This window comes from Meleagris gallopavo, chromosome 2, assembly GCF_000146605.3.
Source record: "Meleagris gallopavo isolate NT-WF06-2002-E0010 breed Aviagen turkey brand Nicholas breeding stock chromosome 2, Turkey_5.1, whole genome shotgun sequence".
Lineage (NCBI taxonomy): Eukaryota > Metazoa > Chordata > Aves > Galliformes > Phasianidae > Meleagris > Meleagris gallopavo.
In genome coordinates this window covers 7063845-7084569 of record NC_015012.2, presented here as the reverse complement: position 1 = coordinate 7084569, position 20725 = coordinate 7063845, and the positions used below count along the sequence as shown (strand labels likewise).

The 20725-nt window shown below is 49.3% G+C and overlaps 2 protein-coding genes across 3 annotated transcripts in view; one reads left to right on the top strand and one right to left on the bottom strand.

Moving 5' to 3' along the window:
- The window catches only part of CEP68 (centrosomal protein 68), an 8910-nt gene extending 1751 nt beyond the window's left edge, over window positions 1–7159 (top strand). Inside the window, exons 1-7 of one of the 2 annotated variants that reach the window (XM_010706446.2) lie at window positions 7–198; window positions 1768–2147; window positions 2971–4389; window positions 5298–5420; window positions 5505–5601; window positions 6140–6309; window positions 6791–7159. In XM_010706446.2, the coding sequence (XP_010704748.1) occupies window positions 39–198; window positions 1768–2147; window positions 2971–4389; window positions 5298–5420; window positions 5505–5601; window positions 6140–6309; window positions 6791–6841 (2400 nt within the window). In that variant the 5' untranslated portion in view covers window positions 7–38 and the 3' untranslated portion in view covers window positions 6842–7159. Of the gene's footprint in view, window positions 1–6; window positions 199–1767; window positions 2148–2970; window positions 4390–5297; window positions 5421–5504; window positions 5602–6139; window positions 6310–6790 lie in introns of those variants that run through there. The other variant, XM_010706447.2, reaches the window with a different exon arrangement.
- Window positions 7160–8015: 856 nt separating this feature from the next.
- On the bottom strand, window positions 8016–14833 carry RAB1A (RAB1A, member RAS oncogene family). The gene is made up of 5 exons (XM_010706445.1): window positions 14708–14833; window positions 12923–13018; window positions 11472–11567; window positions 10328–10459; window positions 8016–10075 (listed from the first exon to the last, which is right to left on the bottom strand). The coding sequence occupies exons 1-5, from the start codon at window positions 14816–14818 to the stop codon at window positions 9878–9880; spliced, it is 633 nt and encodes a 210-aa protein (XP_010704747.1). The 5' UTR covers window positions 14819–14833; the 3' UTR covers window positions 8016–9877.
- Between the last annotated feature and the right edge of the window lie 5892 nt (window positions 14834–20725).

Below are 20725 nucleotides of genomic sequence, written 5' to 3'. Positions count from 1 at the left end.
TGCGGGCGTTCCGGGGGGAGCCGAGCGGTGTGCTCGGGATGGGAGAAACGACGAGAGAATTGCCGGGCAAGCGGAACGGATTTGCCGAGGCGTGCGGTCCGAAGGTGCCGGGAGCGGAGCTGGCTGCCGGTCCCGTGCCTCCACGCTTTCTTTGGACAAAGTCCCGTGGTGCCACGCAGCGCTTGGAAACGGGGAGAAGTACGGCAAAAGTGTCTGAGGGGCTCTGGGGGGCTGGAAGGCGGTCATTGAAGTCTGTGAGGGGGCAGGGCGGATGCTCGATGACGGCATGGGGAAGGCACGGCGGGCACGTGGGCCGAAATGGGCTCCGGAATGTAAGCGTTGTACCGTCAGATTTGTCTCCTGGTGGGTTTTGTGCACGTGAGGTCAGCTGGGTTTGGAAGAAGGAGCCCGACCAGCAGTGTCACCCCTCCTCACCCCTCCCTGGCAGGCACGGCAGGAAAACGCATCGATGTGGGAGGGTAGTCTGGGTCTTTAAATCGCACGTAGGTCAGATCTGACCTTCTGGCATTCGGCCTGACCTGCCAGCCAGGCGGCTGAATGGGGATCCTGTAAGGCCGGCAGGTGCGGCCATCTGGCAGGGCTGGCCAGCAGCAGCGTGCTGCTCCTTGGGGTTCAGCCCCTGTCATCCAAAAGGCAAAAAGCAGAGGTTGAGAGGGTCCAGGAGGAGCCGTCCTGGTGAAACGGGCCTTTGTCTGCCTGTTGCTGCCGTGCTGAATTTAGCTGCCCCACAGCCACAGCAGCGATCATGTTCCCAGCCTGAAGGAGGACGGCAGCACAAAGCCCCCTGGCCGGCCTCTGTGCTCCCAAAGCCCTGCTTGTGCCCTGACGTGGGTTTCCCTGCAGGGAGGAGTGTTGTTGCCTGAAGTTGTGATCTTCCTGAATCTGCTCGGACCCAGCTAAACTAATTAGTGAGCAGTGAAAGCCTGCCACTATTTCAGTGTCAACTCCGAAGTCCTGGGAAATCATAGAATCTTAGAATCCTTAGAGTTGGAAGGGACCTCTGAAAGCCATGTAGTCCAGCTCCCCTGCAATGACCAGGGACATCCACACCTGGTTTAGGTTGCCCAAAATTGCACAGCTAAGCACCAAGATTTAGGGTTTGTGGCTCCCTATCTCTCCCTCTTATTTTCTATATACTGCTCACTTCTATGTGGCTTCCATCTCAGGGTTTTTGCATTTGTCCCTTAAAAACCTCAGCTTTCCCCCCAGCACGCTTCAGGGATCAGCCAAGCTGGTACGTACTTTGTGTTCTGATGATGTCTTAGTTGGGCCCACTGATGGCACACAACCTGGTTTTGAGATGGGCTGTTAATTCAAGAGAGGACCAAGCCGTGGTGCAGAACACAGGTTTGCTCTTGGGCTGTAAAAGCTTTAGTTGCATTGTGCCTGTGTGCTGCGCTCAGAATCCAGGCATCACTGCTCAGACAGGAAGGCCAGTTTGCTCTTCTCTGGGTGGCACTTTGATGCACCAAGGTGTGATGAATCATAGGGTCATTAAGATTGGAAGAGACCTCTAAGATCACCAAGGCCAACCTCCAAGTCCCTCAGTGCCACATCTGTACAGATCTTGAACACCTCCAGGAACGGTGACCCCACCTGGGCAGCCTGTGCTGATAGAAGCCAGGATGCCCTGGGCCTTCTTGGCCCCTTGGGCACACTGCTGGCTTTGCTATAAAACGCACCCAACTTTTTCACTTTGCGTGGAGATGAGGGGAGGTGAAGAGCATTGTTTGTTGTGTGTTTCAGAGAGCGCAGCGGCATCACTCAGAAAAAGTTCTGTGCTGATGGCCCTGGATGTGGCAAAGTCGCTCTCTGAAGCCTCGCTGAGCCAGAAGGCCAAATGCTACAGAAGTTGGGACTGCACAGACAGACAGATGGACTGCCTGGAGCTGGCCAGCAATGTGCACCAGCTTTTGGGTGCAGAGGAAGCCAAAGCCACCCTGAACGACTCGGAGAGCCTGGCAGTGAGTGGACGTGGTGGTTTGGCCACCGGAGTTACAGCCACATCCAGATTGCCTGGAATGAAAGCAAACCGCCTGGAGAGACGGCCGCTGACCTACGGAGCTGACCACAGCGGTGATTCATCTCACTGTCTTGGCCACTTGTCCTTCCTGGAACAGCAGCAGGTGAGAGGGGTGTGCTGACCATTGTGGGTCCTAGTGAGATGGGGCCTTGTGCGTCTGGGTCCTGTGGGGTGGGAAGGAGTATCTGTCCTGGGGAGATTTCACCTCAAGGGGAAGGAAAGGCCTGGAGGCAAAGGACCTTGTCTGATGTGACACAAAATCCTGTAGCGCAGAGCACTGCATCTCCCGACACCACATCAGCTGTCGCGCACTCGAAAACGTGCTGAGATAAACCCAAAACATCGTCGCCCCAAGCAGGAAGGAGGAGCCCGTGGGTTTTAAGTAGTGACGCTGTTGCATTAAACATGCAGCAGTGGTAGTGGGTGCTGCTGAGGGGGGCAGCTCCCCTTCTCCTCCGGCGGTGCGTTGGGTGCCGGCACACAGGCCGTTGCCTTGGTTCCTGTGTTGCTGCCGTGGAGCTGGAAGCTGCTCAAAATGGAGCTCCTTAAGTAAGTGTCTCTGGCTGCCAAGTGACTCATGCAGCCTTCCAAGTCCTCGAGATGCCTTTCCTTAAAAACAAACCCTTTCCAGGCCTGACGAGCGGCGTGCAGGCGCACTGCTGGAACAGAGTTCATGTCCGTGCCGCCTCTTGGGGCGGAGCTGGGGCTGGGCTTTTATCTCGGTGGCCTGGCTGCACAAAGGGACTTTCTGTCTGGGCACAAAGCACGAGTATTATGTACCATTCCCCAAGCATCAGAAGTGTTTCTCCTGGTTCTTTTTAATGGGATTTCCTGGTGGTGCGGGAGGCTTGTAACGTGACTGGGGCTGTAAACTGAGCAAGCACGTGAATTAGCTTCTCCTTTCTTCTCTCCCTGGGTCCCTGCAGAACTCCACAGAGGAAAATGCCACTGCCAGCATCCATCGCATCTCTTCCAGGCACTGGAGCCAGGCACCTTGGTCCCCGTCCTCCAGTCCCCCGGAGTCCTTGCCTCAGCAAACCCTGCCCAGCCCCAAGAGCCCCAGGCAGAGCCACTCCAGATCAAGCTTCTCCACACTCTCTTTAGAGGAAAACAGCATCTCTGAGCAGCAGGAAGGGAGGCGGTCCCAAAGCTCACCAGCCAGCCTGGACACACCTACTGCAGCCACCTGGGAGCTGTGCCACCAGCCGGGTGTGACGGGAGGTAGGACAACGGGAGTTAGGACAACAGGAGGTAGGACACTGCAGGCACGCAAGGCCCTCAGTCCCTTGCTGCGTGACTGTGCCGCCATGGAGCGTGTCAGCAAGATGTCCTCCTATCAGGCTGATTACTGGGCATGCGCCATACCTGATTCATTACCCCCATCCCCGGATCGTCAGTCTCCCCACTGGAACCCCAATAAAGAGTATGAGGACTTGCTGGACTATACATACCCGCTGAAGCCAAAGTACAAGCTTGGGAAGGTGCCGGAGCCTTTATTCCACGACTCAGGAGTAGATCTGGACAGCTTCTCTCTGTCTCCTGAGGGCACTTTCAGATCCACCAGCATCTATGGCCTAGGTTGGCAGGATCAAGGAAGGAGAGAGAATCAGCATCAGGGGGCTGTGGCTTCCACAAGGAGAAACTCCACACCAGTGGCTGGAAAAGCAGGCAATGCGGGAGCTCTCTCTCGCTACGAACCTTCTCCCATTGCAAAAGCATCCTTGGCAAGGAGCGCTTCCTCTGCTGGCGCAGCAGGTCCTGCTGGAGGTTTTGCTAAGGGTTTAACGTTATCCGGGTTAGCCAGACTGAGTTCATTTGATTGCCCTGATGTGGATGGGGGAAGCTGGTGTACCAGGAATCCCTTTTCCAGTCACAAAGGAAAGGTGAAAAGCGCTGAGAGGTTTCTGCCTACAACACAAGTACTCCCCTTGAGAAGGGAGTGGGACGGTGATGAAGAATTCCTTTCCCTGCCTCCCCGGCTCCGGGAGCTGGAAACATTGTCTCAGATTTTGTCTGATCTTTCCTTAACTATAAGGACACCCAGGCAAAGCCACTGGGACTCTCCACCTCGCAGCAATGGCCTGGAGTCTAAATGGGCTCCTTTTGGAAAAGTGGGCAGCAGGGACCAAAGGCAGAGAACTGGAGGCCCTGCTGGGCTCTGTCACCCCTACGGCTGGGACAGCACTCAGCCAAGCAGCAGAATCAACAGAGACCCTCTGCACAGACCGCATCTCCCTGCCAGCAGCAGGGCTGTACTGGAGGGGACACGCCTGAGCAGGCTGCACGCTGCAGGCTGTCCCACAGAGGGGGAGCAGTGGAGTGAGTCTCTCACCCAGTGCATTAAGGTAGGCAGAGACCAGGGACTGAAGCTTCTTGTGGGAAGGTTTTGCATACAATGTAGGATAATTGTTACGGTTGGATCCGCTAAGATCATCGTACCAAAGCTAACCCCCGTAGTGCAACTTGAGGCCATTCCCTTTTGTCCTATTCCTGTTACCTGGGAGAAGAGGCTGACCCCCACCTCAGCACAGCCTCCCTTCAGGCCGTTGTAGCAAGCGGTAAGGTCTCCTCTGAGCCTCCTCTTCTCCAGACTGAACAGTCCCAGTTCTCTCAGCTGTTTCCATTCACCACCGCTCTTTGGGGCCGTACTTTGCTCCTGTGCTCCCAGTGCCTCCTGTCTGGTGCTCGGTCCCTGGCAGCTGGTAGGAATTTGTGCAGGGTGGCTCACCAGGGCAGATAATTTCCTCAGATGGAGCAAGAACCTCTGGTAGTGGGGAGTTCTGCGTCCTCACAACATTTCTGCTCTCTGGGTTATCCCTATTGGTAGTCTGAGTTCACCTAAAAGCAGTCACAACTTTTGGGGAAGGCTGGGAAGTGGAGGCAGCTGTGCTGCAAACCAGGGGTAAAGGGCCTTACCTGGGGCTGTAACACGGCCCTGCCTGGGATGTATGAGAGCTGTACCTGAGGTATACAGGGCTGCTTGGGGAGCTCTCTGTACCCGGAGCAGCAGCACGACTCCCAGACGGAGCCCAGCACGGCTGGAGGCTTCAGAGGGAGCAGAGGCCCCCAGGCTTTACACAGCATCCCACAAAAATAATCCCTGACTGAGACGCTTTAAAAATAAATGAAGGTACTCAATTGAGACAGACAATCCCCCGGGGAGGAGCAGCTGCAGATGAACTCCGTGGGTCTGGGTCGCTGTGAGGAGGAGGGCAGGGAGCTGGCAGAGCAGCAGCTGTGATTTGTTACGCAGGTGTTTTGCCACCAGCTGGAGGAGCTCATCTGTTGGCTGTATGATGTGGCTGACACGGCGGACGGCTGGGTGCCTCCTATGCCTGATGCTGCCAGCGTGAGGGCAGCGCTGCACCGTTACCTGGTGGGTATGGCCTGGAGCACAGGGCCACGCTGGGGTGGGTGCTGCCCAACACGCTGCTAAGCAGCGCTCCCCTTTTCTCCCCAGGAGTTCAGGAAGGACGTGGCCGACCACCGGAGCCTGACAGAGAGCGTGCTGCAGCGTGGAGCTGCTCTGCTTGAGTGCATGGCCTCCAATTCGCCAGGTGAGCAGGAGCTGCGGGGTGGGGGTGGAGGGGATGGGCACTTCTGTGTGGCTGCAGGTGGGTACAGCCGGCCCTCCAGATCCCTGGCAGTTGGTGGGCAGTTTGCTGTTGCTGTGAGAATGGAGGCAGATGCAGAAGTGTATCTGTGGCTGGAGGTGCTGTGCCTTGACCTTGCTCCATGCCGTGCCATCCATCACAGTGCTTGCTGCCTGCGTGGCTGATGGATATGTGCACATCCTGTGGCCAAAGTCTTTGTCTGCAGCCACCAAAGGGGTTTTAATGGTCTACTTTTGCAGTCTGCATAAAGCACTCCTCTGGGAGCCCCTATTTTTGTACTTTCAGTCCTACTCTGCAGCCTCCTACGTCACATCCTGCTGCCCTTGTAACACTGCATCACAATTGGAAGGGGCAGACATGGACTCGCTCAGTGAGATCTGACAGTCGGTTTCCTTCAGAAATCTGTCTGGGGCAGGTGGAGCTCTATTCTTTGTTCTTACAGTCATGCCTTCTGTTTTCATTCATGCCTTCTGTTTTCCAGCCTTAAAGGACACGCTGGGTTTGATCGAGAAGCAGTCAGAGGAGCTGGAGAACCACGCAGAGCGCCTGTACCAGTCGGTCCTGGCTGCTGTGGGTCCTGTGCAGGGGGAGAGCAGCAGCAGTGCACAGCAGGCAGCAGCTCAGGCACCAGAGGCCCAGTGGTCGAGCAGGGTAAGGAGAGAGGGGAACGTTGGCACGGAGCGGTGATTGGGGGCTGTCACTGCGGAGTAAATCTGGTCCCATTTCCCTCAGCCAATTGAGCTGTCACTGGGAATCCTTCTAAAACCGTGTCCTTATGAAATGACTGTGGGTGCCAGCATGGAGCCTGACTCCGTGCTGTGCCAGGAGGGCTGGTGCAGCTCCTGCACCCTGAGAGGCACAACTTGGGAATTCCTTCCTCCCTCAGAGCTCTGTGACCTCGCATGTTGCATTTCTGAACAGTTATTCGAGTGGTGAAGGGGAAATAAATATTTCCAGAGCTTTGAAAGAGGGTAACGCTGCATTACAAAGCTTTTTATTTCTAATTCTGAAAGACACACACTACATGCTCTCAAGAGTGTATGTGGAGGTGACTGAGGCACAGTGTGGGTTAGTTTTGTTTGTGTTTGGATTGCAGCCACTGCCCAAGATTAAGCTTTCTGTTTCATTGCAGGTGCTGCCTCCATCAGAGCTGAGCTTCATCAGCCAGGCTCAGGAGGGCTGAGCAGAGCGACTGCACAGACAGCTCCGCAGGGATACCGCTGCTGCGCTGGCCAACGTGGGCCCATTTGGTTTGGTTTTTACTGTAGCCACAGAAGGGCAAGCTGTACAGCAGTTGCTTGGCTCCTGGCATTGCTGTTATTGCTAAGCTGGGGAGCTCTACGAGTGAGGAAAGTACAGCTCCCCACCTCCTTCTTTATTGGAACGTAGCTTACTCTTTTATTGCAGTGCTCTGTCCTACGTGGCAGGAGCACATTTTTTTAGCTGAGTAATCCATAGTGTGCAGTGCAACTCACACCTAAGTAAAGCTGTGTGATTCTAATAGCAGCGTTCTGTTTGTGTTTGTGCCCTTCAAAAATAGGTGCTGGAAGCCAAGGGGCGGCAGCTCCTTCTGGTTCTTGAGAGCAAACTCTTGTTTATAATTATCCATCAGCGCCCACTTAACTGTTTTTGTTATGCATAAATGCAAAGAGCCAATACTGAGTGACTCCTGATAAAACAGCAAGCAGGTGCGTGCTGTCAGGCAGGCAGCAAGTTGTGCATGAGCTGCTGCACCATGCTGGTCCCCCTGGCTCAACAGGACGGTGCCATTCCCCTCTTACAGCTCCCCTTCATCAGAAGGGAGCTCCAGGGCCTTTCTGCAACAGAAAAGGGTGTGCTTGGAGCAACTTCGTAAGGTAAGTAGCCAAAAAAAGAAAGTTACAGGCTGCTGGTACTTGTAATTAACCTTTACACTAAATAGTTAATAGTCACGTTCTCTCGCAGAATACATCATTTCCTCCCATTCTTACAAACAGAACAGATACAGCACATGCAGTGCAGAAGTGGAAGGCAAAAAGTACAGCTACACCAACGCAGCCAGGAGTTCTAAATAACATACTGGTCTTTTTTGTTTAATACGTTTCCAAGTTCCTCCTCCTCCTCAGCACTCAGTGTGGCTCCTGCAGCAGTGCTGATGGAAGGAAAGGCTGCTGCCTACTGGCCACCACTGGCAGGTTCTAAGCACAAAGCACTTTGCTGGAGCTCACAAGTGAGAGCCCAGTTCAGCAGGGATTACCTTTAAACCTGCTCTGCTCTCCACCTGGTCCCAGCACTGAACAGTGCCAGCAGGTTAAGTCATGACTTAGGGAAAAAAAAACAAAACAACAAAAACCACCAAACAACTGGTGTAGCCCAAGTTGGTTTTGCAATGCTTTTATTACTGTATATATTAACATTGTTTTGGATATTATGTAGCAGGCATCTCAACATTTAAGTTCATTTGTGCAGTTCTCTGAAGGGAAGATGTTTTGCCCTCAGTACACCTTCTGGGTCACTTCCTGATCTTAGCAGCACTCACTCCTCCCATGGCTCCTGCCCTCAAGGAGGAGCCAGTCACATTATAATGAATTATACCAACAAGCACATCTCTAATAGAAAGCACATCACTTTATTGTGAAGGTCTCAAGTGGAAGAGTTCAACTTAACCATGACAATACTTTATGTATTACAATTGCCTGTTGATTGATGCAACTATGTTGAAGAAAGCTGTTAGCCAAAGTCCCCCCCAAAAAAAAGATCAGAGGATATTTGCACCGATTTTAGTTTATACCTCACAACATACCTAGGCTATATTCTTACTACCACAAGGTGTATTTACTACTAGGGGAATGTTACATGGTCTTTCAAACATGAGACTATTTACAGAATAGGCTGAACGTTTGAGTTTAGATAAAGCTGAACAATTTTACATGTATAGGAAGTGTTATAGGCTAGCTTTCCTGTGGCTTTTAGCTAGACATCAGGCACTAATGACTTGATTAGCTCTGTACAACGAATCACACGCTGCCCAAACCTCACAGCTGCTGGTTAGTTCCACATTGGGTGCAATAGCGCCTACTGGAGCAACAGCCTGGGGTGGGGCTGCCCTGTCCCCACTGCATCCTTCTGGTGCCTCTACACATAACAGAAGAGAAACTAAGCTGTTGCATGAAGAAGAGTATTAATTAAAAGAGGATGGAATTAACAGTATATAGAAAAGACATAATATACTGGTAGAAAGTCATACCACCTCAAGGTTATGCTGAAGTCACTCACGTTAGGGAAACACTGCTCCTCTCCCCTCACACCAAGCAGACAGGTGCCCTACGTGGAGTCCTTGAGAAATAAATTAAGATCTGAGTCTAAGTTAGGGAACTGCAGTACATTCAGAGTGCACGATGCCTCCACCAACACCGGTGTGTTCCTGGTACAGGGTGTGTGCCTTCAGCACTGTGAGAGCTCAGGCTTTTGGGGCACAGCACAATGTTTGTTGCAGGGAAGGTCTCTGCTCTACTACAAGGTCTGAGAGCCATGGCTGCACAAAGATATGTTTTGTGCACAATGCAAGCCTGATTTCCCCTTTAGCCAATACAAATTAAGACAATATTTATCACCATACAGTTTGATATTACTTCCAATAAGTACAATATTTATTAAACATTTCTTCAGTTTTGTTACATATTGTGCAACAAATTACAATATTCTGCAGCCACAAATTATATGCAGAGAGTATGAAGAAACTATTAATCAGAGATAGTGTGATCTTTCCATTTATAATTCTACAAGAAGGAACTAGCAAATCAGATCTTACATATATCTTACTAAATTTTATGCATGGAAACCGACAGACACTGTTGTGCTGTTTGATACAAAATGGCTAAACTTCATCTTCAGAAGACTAAACCTGACATCTAAACATGCCAATAGAAACATCAAAACAAAAATACATCCTAACCAACCACAGGAAACAGTCTGGTATCAGGAAAAGCAACAAGGATTACACGTTTATAAACCAGCACACAAAGGTTTAAAACAGTTCTGAAAATGAAGTTAGCTGTCTTGAGTCAAGGGAATAAAAAAAGTCAGTATTGACCATTTACAATCTCTGACCTTTGTGGAGACGGTAAGAATCTGTTGTAGTGCAGCTACATACAGTACAATTCAGGCAATTTTTTTTTTTTTTTCACTTGGGTTCAGATTGCAAATTCATTGTTGTGAGACAAAAGGGGGGAGGCAAGTTTTAGCAGCAACCTCCACTAGACTGCTTGACTGGAGTGCTCTGAATTTTAACATTGGACTTCTCCGCACCACCAGCTGTCGCTCCAGGACCCATTCGTTTTTTAATCTCAGCAGCCATGGTCATGAAAGACTGTTCTACATTTGTGGCGTTCTTTGCACTGGTTTCCAAAAATGGAATTCCAAGAGAATCTGCAAATTCCTGCAAATTGAGAGACAGCAAACAGTGAGCTCACGTACAGATCCATAAGTCACCTTGCTTCCCAGTGCAGCTCTGTATGAGCTACGAGTTCCCAGACCACCACCCCACTCCCAAGCTGCAGCCTGCTGTGCACCTAAGCTACCTGCACTCATGGCACACTGCCACCTGGGTACTGAGGTGCTCCTCTACCCTACTCAGCTGCATCTGCAACCCAGGGCAGCGCTCAGCCATGCAAGGATATTATCAACGTACCTTTGCTGTTGTATAGTCTACTACTTTCTTTGTGGTCAGATCACACTTGTTCCCCACCAACAACTTGTTGACGTTTTCACTGGCATAACGGTCTATCTCCTGCAGCCACTGTTTTACATTATTGAAAGACTCCTAGGAGACAAGAGAACTGTAAGCAAGACCCCTCACCGTGAGCACAGGTCAGCACTACTTGGTAATGACTGGGAAAAGATGAAGAATAGCATACTTATCAGTGTGCTTCACAACCACAAGGGATAGAACAATAATGCTGCTGTATTTATCCACAACACAGCACTCCCCTGATTATCTGAGGATAAGGAAGTCACACAGGATCTAGAAACTCTGGAATTCATTGCTCCAAGTCCTGTACAATCACCCTTCCTCCCTTGCTGCGTTTCCCCCTCCACCCCTTTGTATTTCCCTCCTGAATGGCCAACACACACCATCAGGGACTCCTCCTCCTCTTCCTGTAGCAGAGAGAGAAAAGGCACACAGCTGAAAGCAGAACCACCCCAGGTATTAAGAGCACTAGCTATGAGGTGCAAGTCACGGCGTCGTAGAGATGGAGTCTTTGACTCCAGAAATACAGAACTGCCACTCAGGTTAGTACTGAACCCAACTGTTCCTTTTCTATTAGCTCAGGAAACTCGACGCCTCCAAAGAGCCCTTCAGGCAGCACAACAGCACCAGTAATCTTCAGAGATGCACAGAAAACACTGGCTCAGTTGTACACTGCACACACACTGACATTTGTTTCAAATTCCAGTCTTCATTGCAGACCAAAGTTCAAGTGCATTCAGAACTCTTTCAACAATTTCATCAGTAACTCAGACTTCCTGCTGCCAAAGGCAGGCTGAGAAATATTCACACAGAACAGTTACCTGCCCAGCAGATCTTAGCTTAAGCCTAGGATACCTCAGCTTTACAGCCATGTATCCCAAAGCTCCTTTTATTAAGCCCCAAAGCAGACACTAGCACACCTTTGATAAACATTAACAGTCAGAAGAACATGCCACTCGTATACTTAAGAAATGCCAAGTTGTTGAAATCCTGTGCAGTGCAAAAAGCATCAGATTGCATTTATTTACATACCAGCCTAGTGCAGTCCATGTGGGAAAACACTGGGCACAGATTCACTCCTTACCTGATCTGTAACATCATACACAACTATGATGCCATGAGCTCCTCTATAGTAACTGGAAGTGATAGTTCGAAACCTCTCCTGTCCCGCTGTGTCCCACTGCAAGACAAACAGGACCAGTTACTGCAGTGTAGTGTTACGCAGCCTTGTGGAAATGCAGCTTGGCTGATCAGCCATCCAGCTGCAGGCATAGCCAAGTCACAGTTACAGAGACAGAAACAAACAGGATTGAAGATAATCAGTGTTTTAACTGTGAAGCACACTTCAGTAGGTGCTTTTCCAGAACTGCCCGTTCGTTTGGTTTCTGGACAAGTGCACTAAAGATATCTCAATGAAGAAAACATCTCACATTGTCTGGACCTCAATGGAAGCTACAGTGCAGTGGTGAGGAGAACAAACATACGAGCCAGAGCTTTAAAACCTGTTAAGATCAGGTGTGGGCATCTTTTAACATCACCAAACCCTTCGGCTTCATTGGTAGAGGAGCTGCAAAGGTAACCTTTGTTAAGGAAGGGTGTGTAGTTCTTGACTTCTTCCCCTGCCAGGGCAGGAACAGCACTCACCCAACCACCACTGTTCCCCGGGCCACATGATGAGCCGGGCTAAGCACGTATTAAAATTAGCCAGACTCAGAGCCAGATTCCAGTACTGACAGCACTCCTGGCTCTGGAGGTCTGCAGGCTCTGCCACAGAGGTTTCTGGCTGTGAACCGGACTGCTGCTCCACAGCACAGCCTGAAACCCCTGAGTCACTGCCTCCCCATCCTGAGTGCCTCTGCTTGAGCTGGAAGCAATGGCTGACAGGGATTGTGTGACCTTGCACAGATATTAGATTTCGTTACACAAGTCACCGTTTTGGAGTGCTTCAAGATTAGAGGAAAAAGCTGCCAAGCCTCTTCCCCTGCTTCTTCTAAGGGAAAGGCCAAACAACCAGAAGACAGTCAATGCTAAGTTGGGCAAGCCAGTTAACAAGCATTCGTGTTACTTTCTCCTTTCAGATGCATGAAAGCACACTTCCAGCACTAAACAGTAGAGATAGCTGTTAACAGCTGCTGCAGAAACTGGGCATCTGGGGCAGTAGTGTGATGCCCTTGCACAAATCCTTCCCAACTACTGCAGAATGAGCCCAGTTTTGATGAGAACACACCAGCACAGGATCCTACCCCCCCCCCATCTCACTGCCCACGGTGCCTTGTAACACTCCAGCTTTCTTTTCTTCCCAGAGGAAGAAAAAAAAAAAAACAACAGGTAATTTCCCCCTTTGGGCCAGCAGGGTTCATCAGCATCCTTCTTTAGAAAGAGGCAATGGGAAGTCTTGTAACAACTGCCTATCCTCTTGGTACAGGGAGGAAACCATTTTAATCATTAAAATATAATCAAATATAAGTACTGGTAATCATGAAGGCACATGTTTTAACAGATTGATGTAGCTAGGAGTTCAGAAATACTACTTACTATCTGAAGCTTGATTGTTTTCCCATCTAGTTCTATAGTTCTGATTTTGAAGTCCACACCAATTGTGCTGATGTAACTTTCTGTGTACGTGTCATCCTAGGAAAGAGTGAACAGAAGTCAAGCCAGCTGCCCTTCTGCAGTCACCTACTTAATTATGCAACAGACAAACACCATGCAAACAAAGCTACTTAGCCCTCCAGCAAAAAGTGGTCTGACCATCCAATACAAAGTCCAACAGTTACCTGCACCACTTCAATCAATATTTACACCTCAGAAATGTATCAAAAGTTGAAAGCGTGGCATAAAGCAAGATCTATGTGCCACAACTAGTCAGTAAAATTCATTTTGAAAACCACTACAACATTAAGTCCTCCTGAACCACAGCTTAAAAGACAGCCTTTGTTTGAGTTGGCAAACTGAGGGGCTATTTTGAATAACTATGATGGTTATTAATTAAAATAATTAAAATGCCTCAAATTTTTATCTTCCTTGGAGGTTCCTTTACCTGTGACACAGCAGCTATCTCCAAGAAGGTAAAGGCTTTGCCTCAGTCACACTCTACATCTGAATTTCAGATCCTTTGGTTGCTAAGGCAGTTTAGAATTACAGCTTGGGCTCCTGTGTTGAAGTCCCCTGCTGCACAGTCTGAGTAAACACAGGAAGCCAATGGCAGCACTGGTTTAACAGCACACACAGCTGCTCTGAGTCCCCAGCTGGCCTTAGGGAGCACAGGAACCTTGGGCTCATTGCTGTGTTCTAGAGATCATGAGCCTACTGGCATAAAGGAGCTTACTGCCCTGAAGTACCAGCAGGATAGAACCTTGGGTAAAATATGCCACAAAGGGCCTTACATAACCAGCAGCTGGCACAAAAGCATGGGATTTCTTTGGGTTGTAAATGGAAAACCTCAAAAAACTGAAGGAGTAGAATGTAGAAATAAAGCATTAAACCTGTCAGAATGTGACATTTATGTCCTTAACATTTCAATGCTCAGAAAGGTGTGTTCAAAAAGCCTGCTGGTTAACCTACAGCAGGAGCACGTGTAAGCGAATGCTGTAATAATTCCTTATGCCAAGCAAAAAAAAAAAAAAGCTTAGCTAGAAAGTCATTTCCACAAGAAAAAGCTACTTAGTTACAGAAATATCAGGTAAGTGACACAAACTTGAGCTGGTTATCAAAAAGAAAAGTCAGACAATTCACATGAAGACAAAATGTATTCAGAAGCATCTGCAAAAAAAGCAGGCTAGACTGATCTGGGAGTATTGCTCCAGCCCTGGTGTCACTTCCAATCCACCGCCTCCAGCTCTAAGAGCAGAGCAGGTTACATCAAGTGTTCACTCTGCTTTTCACATTACCCTGTCCTACTAAAGCAGCACTGCACATCCTGATAGTTTCCACATGTGTGATGCTGCTGGTGCACAGCAGACCACAACTTCATGCAGGTAGCATGCAGCACAGCAGGCTCCTCCCAGAGCAGATGTTTGGGCAGGAACTGCCACCATTATCTGCAGTAGTATCAAAACCTAGCATTAGGATGTTTTCCCTCAAGTGAGAGAGTGACAATCAAACTTAACTGCACATCCTCAACATCTGTCCTTATAGCTTGAGGACACATCAGCTAGAAACAAGTGCAGAAGACAGGAGAGCTTAGGAATACTTTGATTATGGGTAGGTATTAGACAGACATCAGTCCTTTCAAGCAGTTCTTGCAGCAGATGAATTCTTCTTAAGTATCCAGCAGGTTTTTGTTTTGCTTTCCAATAAAGTTTAAGCACAATCACTTACTGCAAACCTAAGTAGAAGGCAAGATTTCCCAACACCGGAGTCTCCAATCAGAAGTAGCTTGAATAAATAGTCACTGCAAGAAGAAAAACAGCACTTAATGAAAAATGCCATTGACAGCCAAGTTCATTAAAGCAATATAATATATCTGACCGGGTAAATTAATTCACTGCTAGAGAACAGGCACCTACAACTCCAAACTCCTCTACCCAGTTTAGACGCTTTCACAAGTCACTTAATTTGCTCTGTAAGGGAAGTGTGAGGTACATGTTCTGAAGGCAGCATTTTTGGATAGAAGCATTTCTTCCTAGGAAGTTCCACTGAGGACAGCGGCCTATCAGCAAGGCAAGAGAGCCCTGCTTCAGCTCTTTGTGGTCTAGCTAAAGCTGAAACCACACTTCTCAGTTAAGTGCAAGCCTTGCTCTTTGGTTGAGCAACTGCAGCAACAGATGGCAGAAGTAATAGTTCTGCTGGCCAGCAAGCTTTCTCCACACCATTTTTAAGTCAAAGGCCCAATGCCATCATGTAACTCCATGAACAGCTGGCTAAAAGCAAACAAAACCAACGGAATACACAGTGTTAGTAACTTGTACACCTAAATTAAGTTTAACGACCTGCTAACAGAAAATGAACACTTGCCTTCTGCTGCAGACTTTACAGCAGAATGGCCACATACTCTATTGGTCTTCCAGAAAAGAAAGAAAACTAAAGCCATTGCTAAATGGGAATGTATTCATGCTCAGGTGTGATACCCACACGTATCTGTGCTCAGGAAGGTGGTGGTATGATGTGGACCACCTGCAGCAAGCAGGTAACCTGTGTTAGACTACCTACCCTAGGCTTGTAGCACTTCAGCCCCATGATGTCCAGAATGACGTCCCACTCTCACTTAGCCTCAAGTTTACAAAGGTATGTTTCTGTGCCACTTCACCAAATGAAGATAAGACTCATCCAAGTGCCTGAAGCCACTTGTCCCTACCTATTACTCCCCACCACTGCAGCAACTCTAGCTGGCAGCAGCCTGCATGCATCCTCAGCTGGTAGCAGCCAAACAGCTGGTCAGCTGCCAGCATCACCTCTGTTCTGCTCACATGCCTGGGCGACCTGTCTTTCCAGCTGGTCTCAAGCTGAAGGAACTTGGTCAGCTGAGACTTCCACTCACCCTCACAGTGCTTCTGGCTTGTCTCCAGCCTTGAGAGAAGAAGATGTAACAACTAATAAGCTAATCTTTCAGAAATGCATATTTCCTACACATCGTAAAGTAAAAAGCACTCAAGGTATTTCAAAAATCAAAGTCATCTAAAGGATATTTAGCAGTTTATGGCCACCAGAACTCACTACTGTCAAGTCATGTACTAACATGAAGCAAGACTGTTCTAGTAAAATGACAGTTACTAACCCAAATAGTTCAGGAGAGATAAGTTTGATTGCACACACAACCCACTTATCTCAACAGCTTCAAGACAGATGAAGAACTACTACTTACCGGGAGCACTGTTACTGCCAGCAGCTCACACTGGTGATCACTGCCCAGGACAGCACTGACAGGCCACTCACAAAGCTCAGGCCTATCCGTGAGCTGACCCAGCAGCATCCTGTGCCCCCACGCCCTTTGGGGCAGCAGTTCCATATGTCTTGTGGGCCAACCCGCAAAAGCTGCCACAGCAATGAGGTGGGAGCTGAGGATGCCCTGCTGAGCTCCATCACAAGATGAGCTCCAAGCCTGACGGCGAGCCAGCAGGACTGCACAGCCAGCCTTACAGCTACCTCAGTGCTCCTCCACCCACCTCCCACACCCTGGAACTGAGGCAGGAGCTACCCCCAAGCACCTGCAGTCGGGCACTGAAGTCTCTTTACCCCCACCAAGGACTTACTGCCTTGGGAGCAGCAGAGAAGGGTGACATAGGCTGGAGGGTGAGGTGAAGGCACGCAGCTCTCAGACCTGGCCTGTAGTTCAACTTATCCCTCCTTCTCCATGATCACAAACTGAAGCTACAGCTTCCTCAGCTTTCAAGTTTCACAGTACATGTTGGTAAAGTCGCTGGCAAAGCTTAAGTTTCCTGCAAGACTAAATTATTACTTCTGGAAAGTATTAATACACTTGAAAGTATGAGAGCCTGCAGCACATTTGTAATCTCCTTAAGAACAATATCATATGAATATTACCACTGTTCTCACTAGAACATTGCTGCTAATGTTGGGAGAAAAGCCTTAATTCCTTCTTAGTGTAGATAAGGCCCCAGTGAGGAGCTTGTCATCAGGAAGATGCAGGTGTCCTCAGCCTCCAGGCACCACGTGGCCTTCCCTGCCCTCCTCCTGGTGCTCAGGGCAGCCACCAGCCACCTATACCTTGCTATTAAGTCTTCCATTTTACATGCAAGCATTTACTGTCCAGAAGCAAAGAAGGGCTGTCACAGCTTACTCAGCACTACTGCTAAATTAAAGCAACAGGAATCCAAAAGCCTTAAATACTGCTTTTGACACCTTTACCACTAAGGCCTTCCTGACCTCACTCTATTTCAGAAGCAATCCAGAGCTCAGAGCAGCTCCAGCACTGTTCTGGCCCTGGCACAAGGCAATGGCCTTTACCAAGTGGCTGCCACCCCAAAAATGGGCACTGTGTCATAAACCTACTTTCACCAGATCAGCCTGACTGAAGCTTAGACCTGTGTGAACTCAAGGATAACTGAAAGTGGAACCTTGCTGTTTAGGTTCTCAAAAACTAAGGTTACTGCATGCATAACACCCAACTGCACACTGCATTTCTAGGTACAGCTGCTCTAGGTGCTTTTAAAACATGAGGTGCCTACATACAGACCTCAGGAACCAGATGAACAGCACTACATGGGGCATTATGTTAAACTTCTAACAGTAGAAATCCAACAGAAATGAAAACAAACTACAAAGCTTTACTGAAGTCTATTTCCAGACTTAACTCAGCTGATGGAATAAACAGCTTCCACTGCTCTCATGTGTCCAAGTCACACAGGTTAATTTTGGTGTTGGCTCTGAAGTGCAACGACCATTTCTGAAGCTACGGAGTTTTGCTTTACAGGACTTGAGAGTTTGGTCACTGGCTCTCAGAGCACAGAAAGCCTTGGTGAAGCAGGCTGAGCACAAGCAGTACAGCTTCTCCACACCACTTCGAGGTGGCACGAATTCAGATTGATCGTTCAGCCTTATCTCATTATGCATATAAGCAGGCATACTCAGCACCCATACTAGACAGCACGCTGGAGGAGGATGCACAGCAAGGCAGGCAGGTACAGCAAGTACAAGGGAGGCTCTTCCATCCTCCTTGTCAGGAAGGGGACACACTTGATTCTTGCCAAAGACAAGGGTTGGATGATACTAAGTTCAACTGCCTCTTGTAAAAGAGAAGATCTCCAAAGAGAACTGTCACATCTGAGTGGAGAGTAGCATCACCACAGATTCTCCCTGCCACAGCCAGGAAGTTCAGGACAGATGAGGCCAAAGTCACACAGAATGAGGGATCTGCATGCCTACGATACTGTTGTTAACCCAGGTAAATGTGTCCTTTTCCTCATATCAGGAAGGTTTTATCCCAAAACAGACAAGACAAGGTAGACATCCATCCCCTACAGGGAACTGCTGGAATCAGCTTTAATCACTGATGTCAGCTGCAGGGTTATTGCAAACAGACACAGCAGCCTCCAATTTTCTGTCTTTGTTCCACCATCCAAGAAAAGCTGAAGAGGAGCATGACTGCCACTGATTACCCTCTGCTTGTGGAAGCAAACAGAATTAGAAGACAATGCTACTCAGCAACACAAACTGTGGTTTAGAAAAGTTAGAACACGTGACTCCAGATGTCTCCAGCAACCCAAAGCTGTCATTCAATCATCATCCACCGAGTTCCACCATACAAGATGAAAAGCCCGCACAGGTATTTGGTAACACCTCCAAATATTATAAGCAAATGTATTCCACAAACATTTCCTTATTCCCTTTCCAGCTCCCTAGCTGGAAATCCAGACTTGACATAGCACTCAGCAGGATGAGCTCCCACCACTGCTGACCTGCTCACCCTGCGGCGTTCACACCAGCCAGCCTGCTGCACATAGGCTGTACAACAGGTAGGAAGCACCAAACCTGGCAAGACCTTGACACTGAAGTCAAGATGGACGCTTTGCTTACTTAAACATCACAGCGGGGGAGGAACACAAAGGAACACAACCCAGCACTGCCCAGACAGATGTTTTGAGAATGTGGCTTCACAGACACCACAGCGACATCTCAGCCAGCCCTCCTTCACTCGGAGGGAACAGCACACTCATTATCCCTCCTCTAAGCTGCCTTGGAGCACCAAAATTCCAAGAAAGCTCCCAGAAGCACACAATCCCTGCAAGCTCTGACACTGTGCTTCTAATCTCACGACATTTTAAATAGACCAAATGAAGAACACAAGTCTTTTTCATTAAAAACATTATCTGACCCACTGATGCCTGATAGAGCTCTGGTATGCCAGGGAGGGAGGGTGTGGGGTTGTGGTAAGGAAATGAACATACATTACAGGCAAGGCACTTCTAGAAAGACAAATAGACACCTGCACCTGTTGCAAATGAACTATAAAGAAGAAGGTTCTAGCCCCATCAGTCTTCTAGTTTAATATTGATCAAAGTATAGTACAGGGAAAGAAAATATCTGTCAATCTCACTGTACTCTTCCCATCTCTTATCCTCATCCGGCAGAAACGGCCCTGTCAGGAAGTGACACTTTAATATTGCAAGTTAATCTTAAACTACAGCCTTTCCTCTTCAACCCACTTTCAAGAGCTCAATTGCCCTCACCATCAGGAAAAAATGTGCTCTGGAGAGAACGAGTCTCCCACAAAATGTACTTCCAACTTCAGAGCAACGTTCAGTACCTCTGTGCAGGAAACCATCCTCAGTATCAGCTGAGAGTCTTCCCTAAATCCAGAAAGCTATGGGAAGAACATCTTTCTCCCCCCAGCTCCTCACAGCCTGGCCTAGCACTCTGCAGGCAGCCTCTGGCTCCAAAATCTGCTGGTGTATGAGATGAACTCAGGTGAGACCTTGGGAGCTTTCATGGCCATAAAGGCACCCAGCACTTGTTGGCTGCTCAACCACTGGCTGCATCCCGCTGCTGTTTTCATGTTTCCTGAACCCACACCAGCAGGCTCGTTATGTAACATTGCCAAGATGTAATCTGAGTTGCTGGCTGTACCTCTTGGTTTTCACAAACTATCTCAAACTAAATGATGACTACCTTGCCTTCTGTTTCTGTGTGCTCTTCAGGTGGTTTAATGGGCACAGAGTGCTCACAGTCAGGCTGCCATGTGCCGGGAGCACAAACCAAGGCCACACAAGCCAGCACTGTGAGAAAAAGTAAGCTCTAAGGACTGAAGTTGGTTGAGTGTCATCTGGAGCAGCAATGCCATTCAACGCACGCAGCTCAACACCAGAGCCACTCCGGTTACATCAGAGGGCACAGCAGCTTTGTCATCCCAACCCAGAGCACTGGCAAAGCCAACGTCAAGGAAAGAACCCTAAAAACACTCTCCAGTACTATAGCAGGTTTCAAAATGTTTTTTTTTTAAGCTCTTCCCAAGTCTCTCCTTCTGTTCTTCACATGAAGAACCACGAGCACAGCGACGGTCCCTGCGGCCCCAGGGAGATGGTGGTGGTGGGGGGGACGCACAGAAACCGCTCTCACCGCCGCCAGGCTGCGGCAGCCCCCGGCCCAAGCCCCGCTCCCAGCGGAGAGGTGAGGAAGGGGGTCGCACGGACAGACCGCGAGCTCCGGCAACCCCCCGGAAAGCCGTGCCGCCTTCGGGCTGACGACGGCCGTTTCATTACCGAGCCCCGGCGTTGCAAAACCCGCAGAGGCTCGAGGTGTTTTGCAAGAGCCATGTGACACACACATGACTCGCGGCTAAGCGAAGGGCGGACCTCCGCCTGCCGAGCCGCCGGCCGGGATCGGCTTTCACAAAGCGCCGTTCCCCCGCGGCCCTCCGTAGGCCCGGCCGCGATCGCACGG

Bases quoted from the DNA above. Each gene is read 5' to 3' on its own strand.
- RAB1A (XM_010706445.1), bottom strand. From the start codon at position 14,818: ATGGCATTTTTCATTAAGTGCTGTTTTTCTTCTTGCAGTGACTATTTA. The intron at 11,568-12,922 runs GTAAGTAGTATT...TTTGTCTTGCAG, and splicing joins AAACAATCAAGCTTCAGATA to TGGGACACAGCGGGACAGGA. The intron at 10,076-10,327 runs GTACGTTGATAA...CTCAATTTGCAG, and splicing joins TAGACTATACAACAGCAAAG to GAATTTGCAGATTCTCTTGG.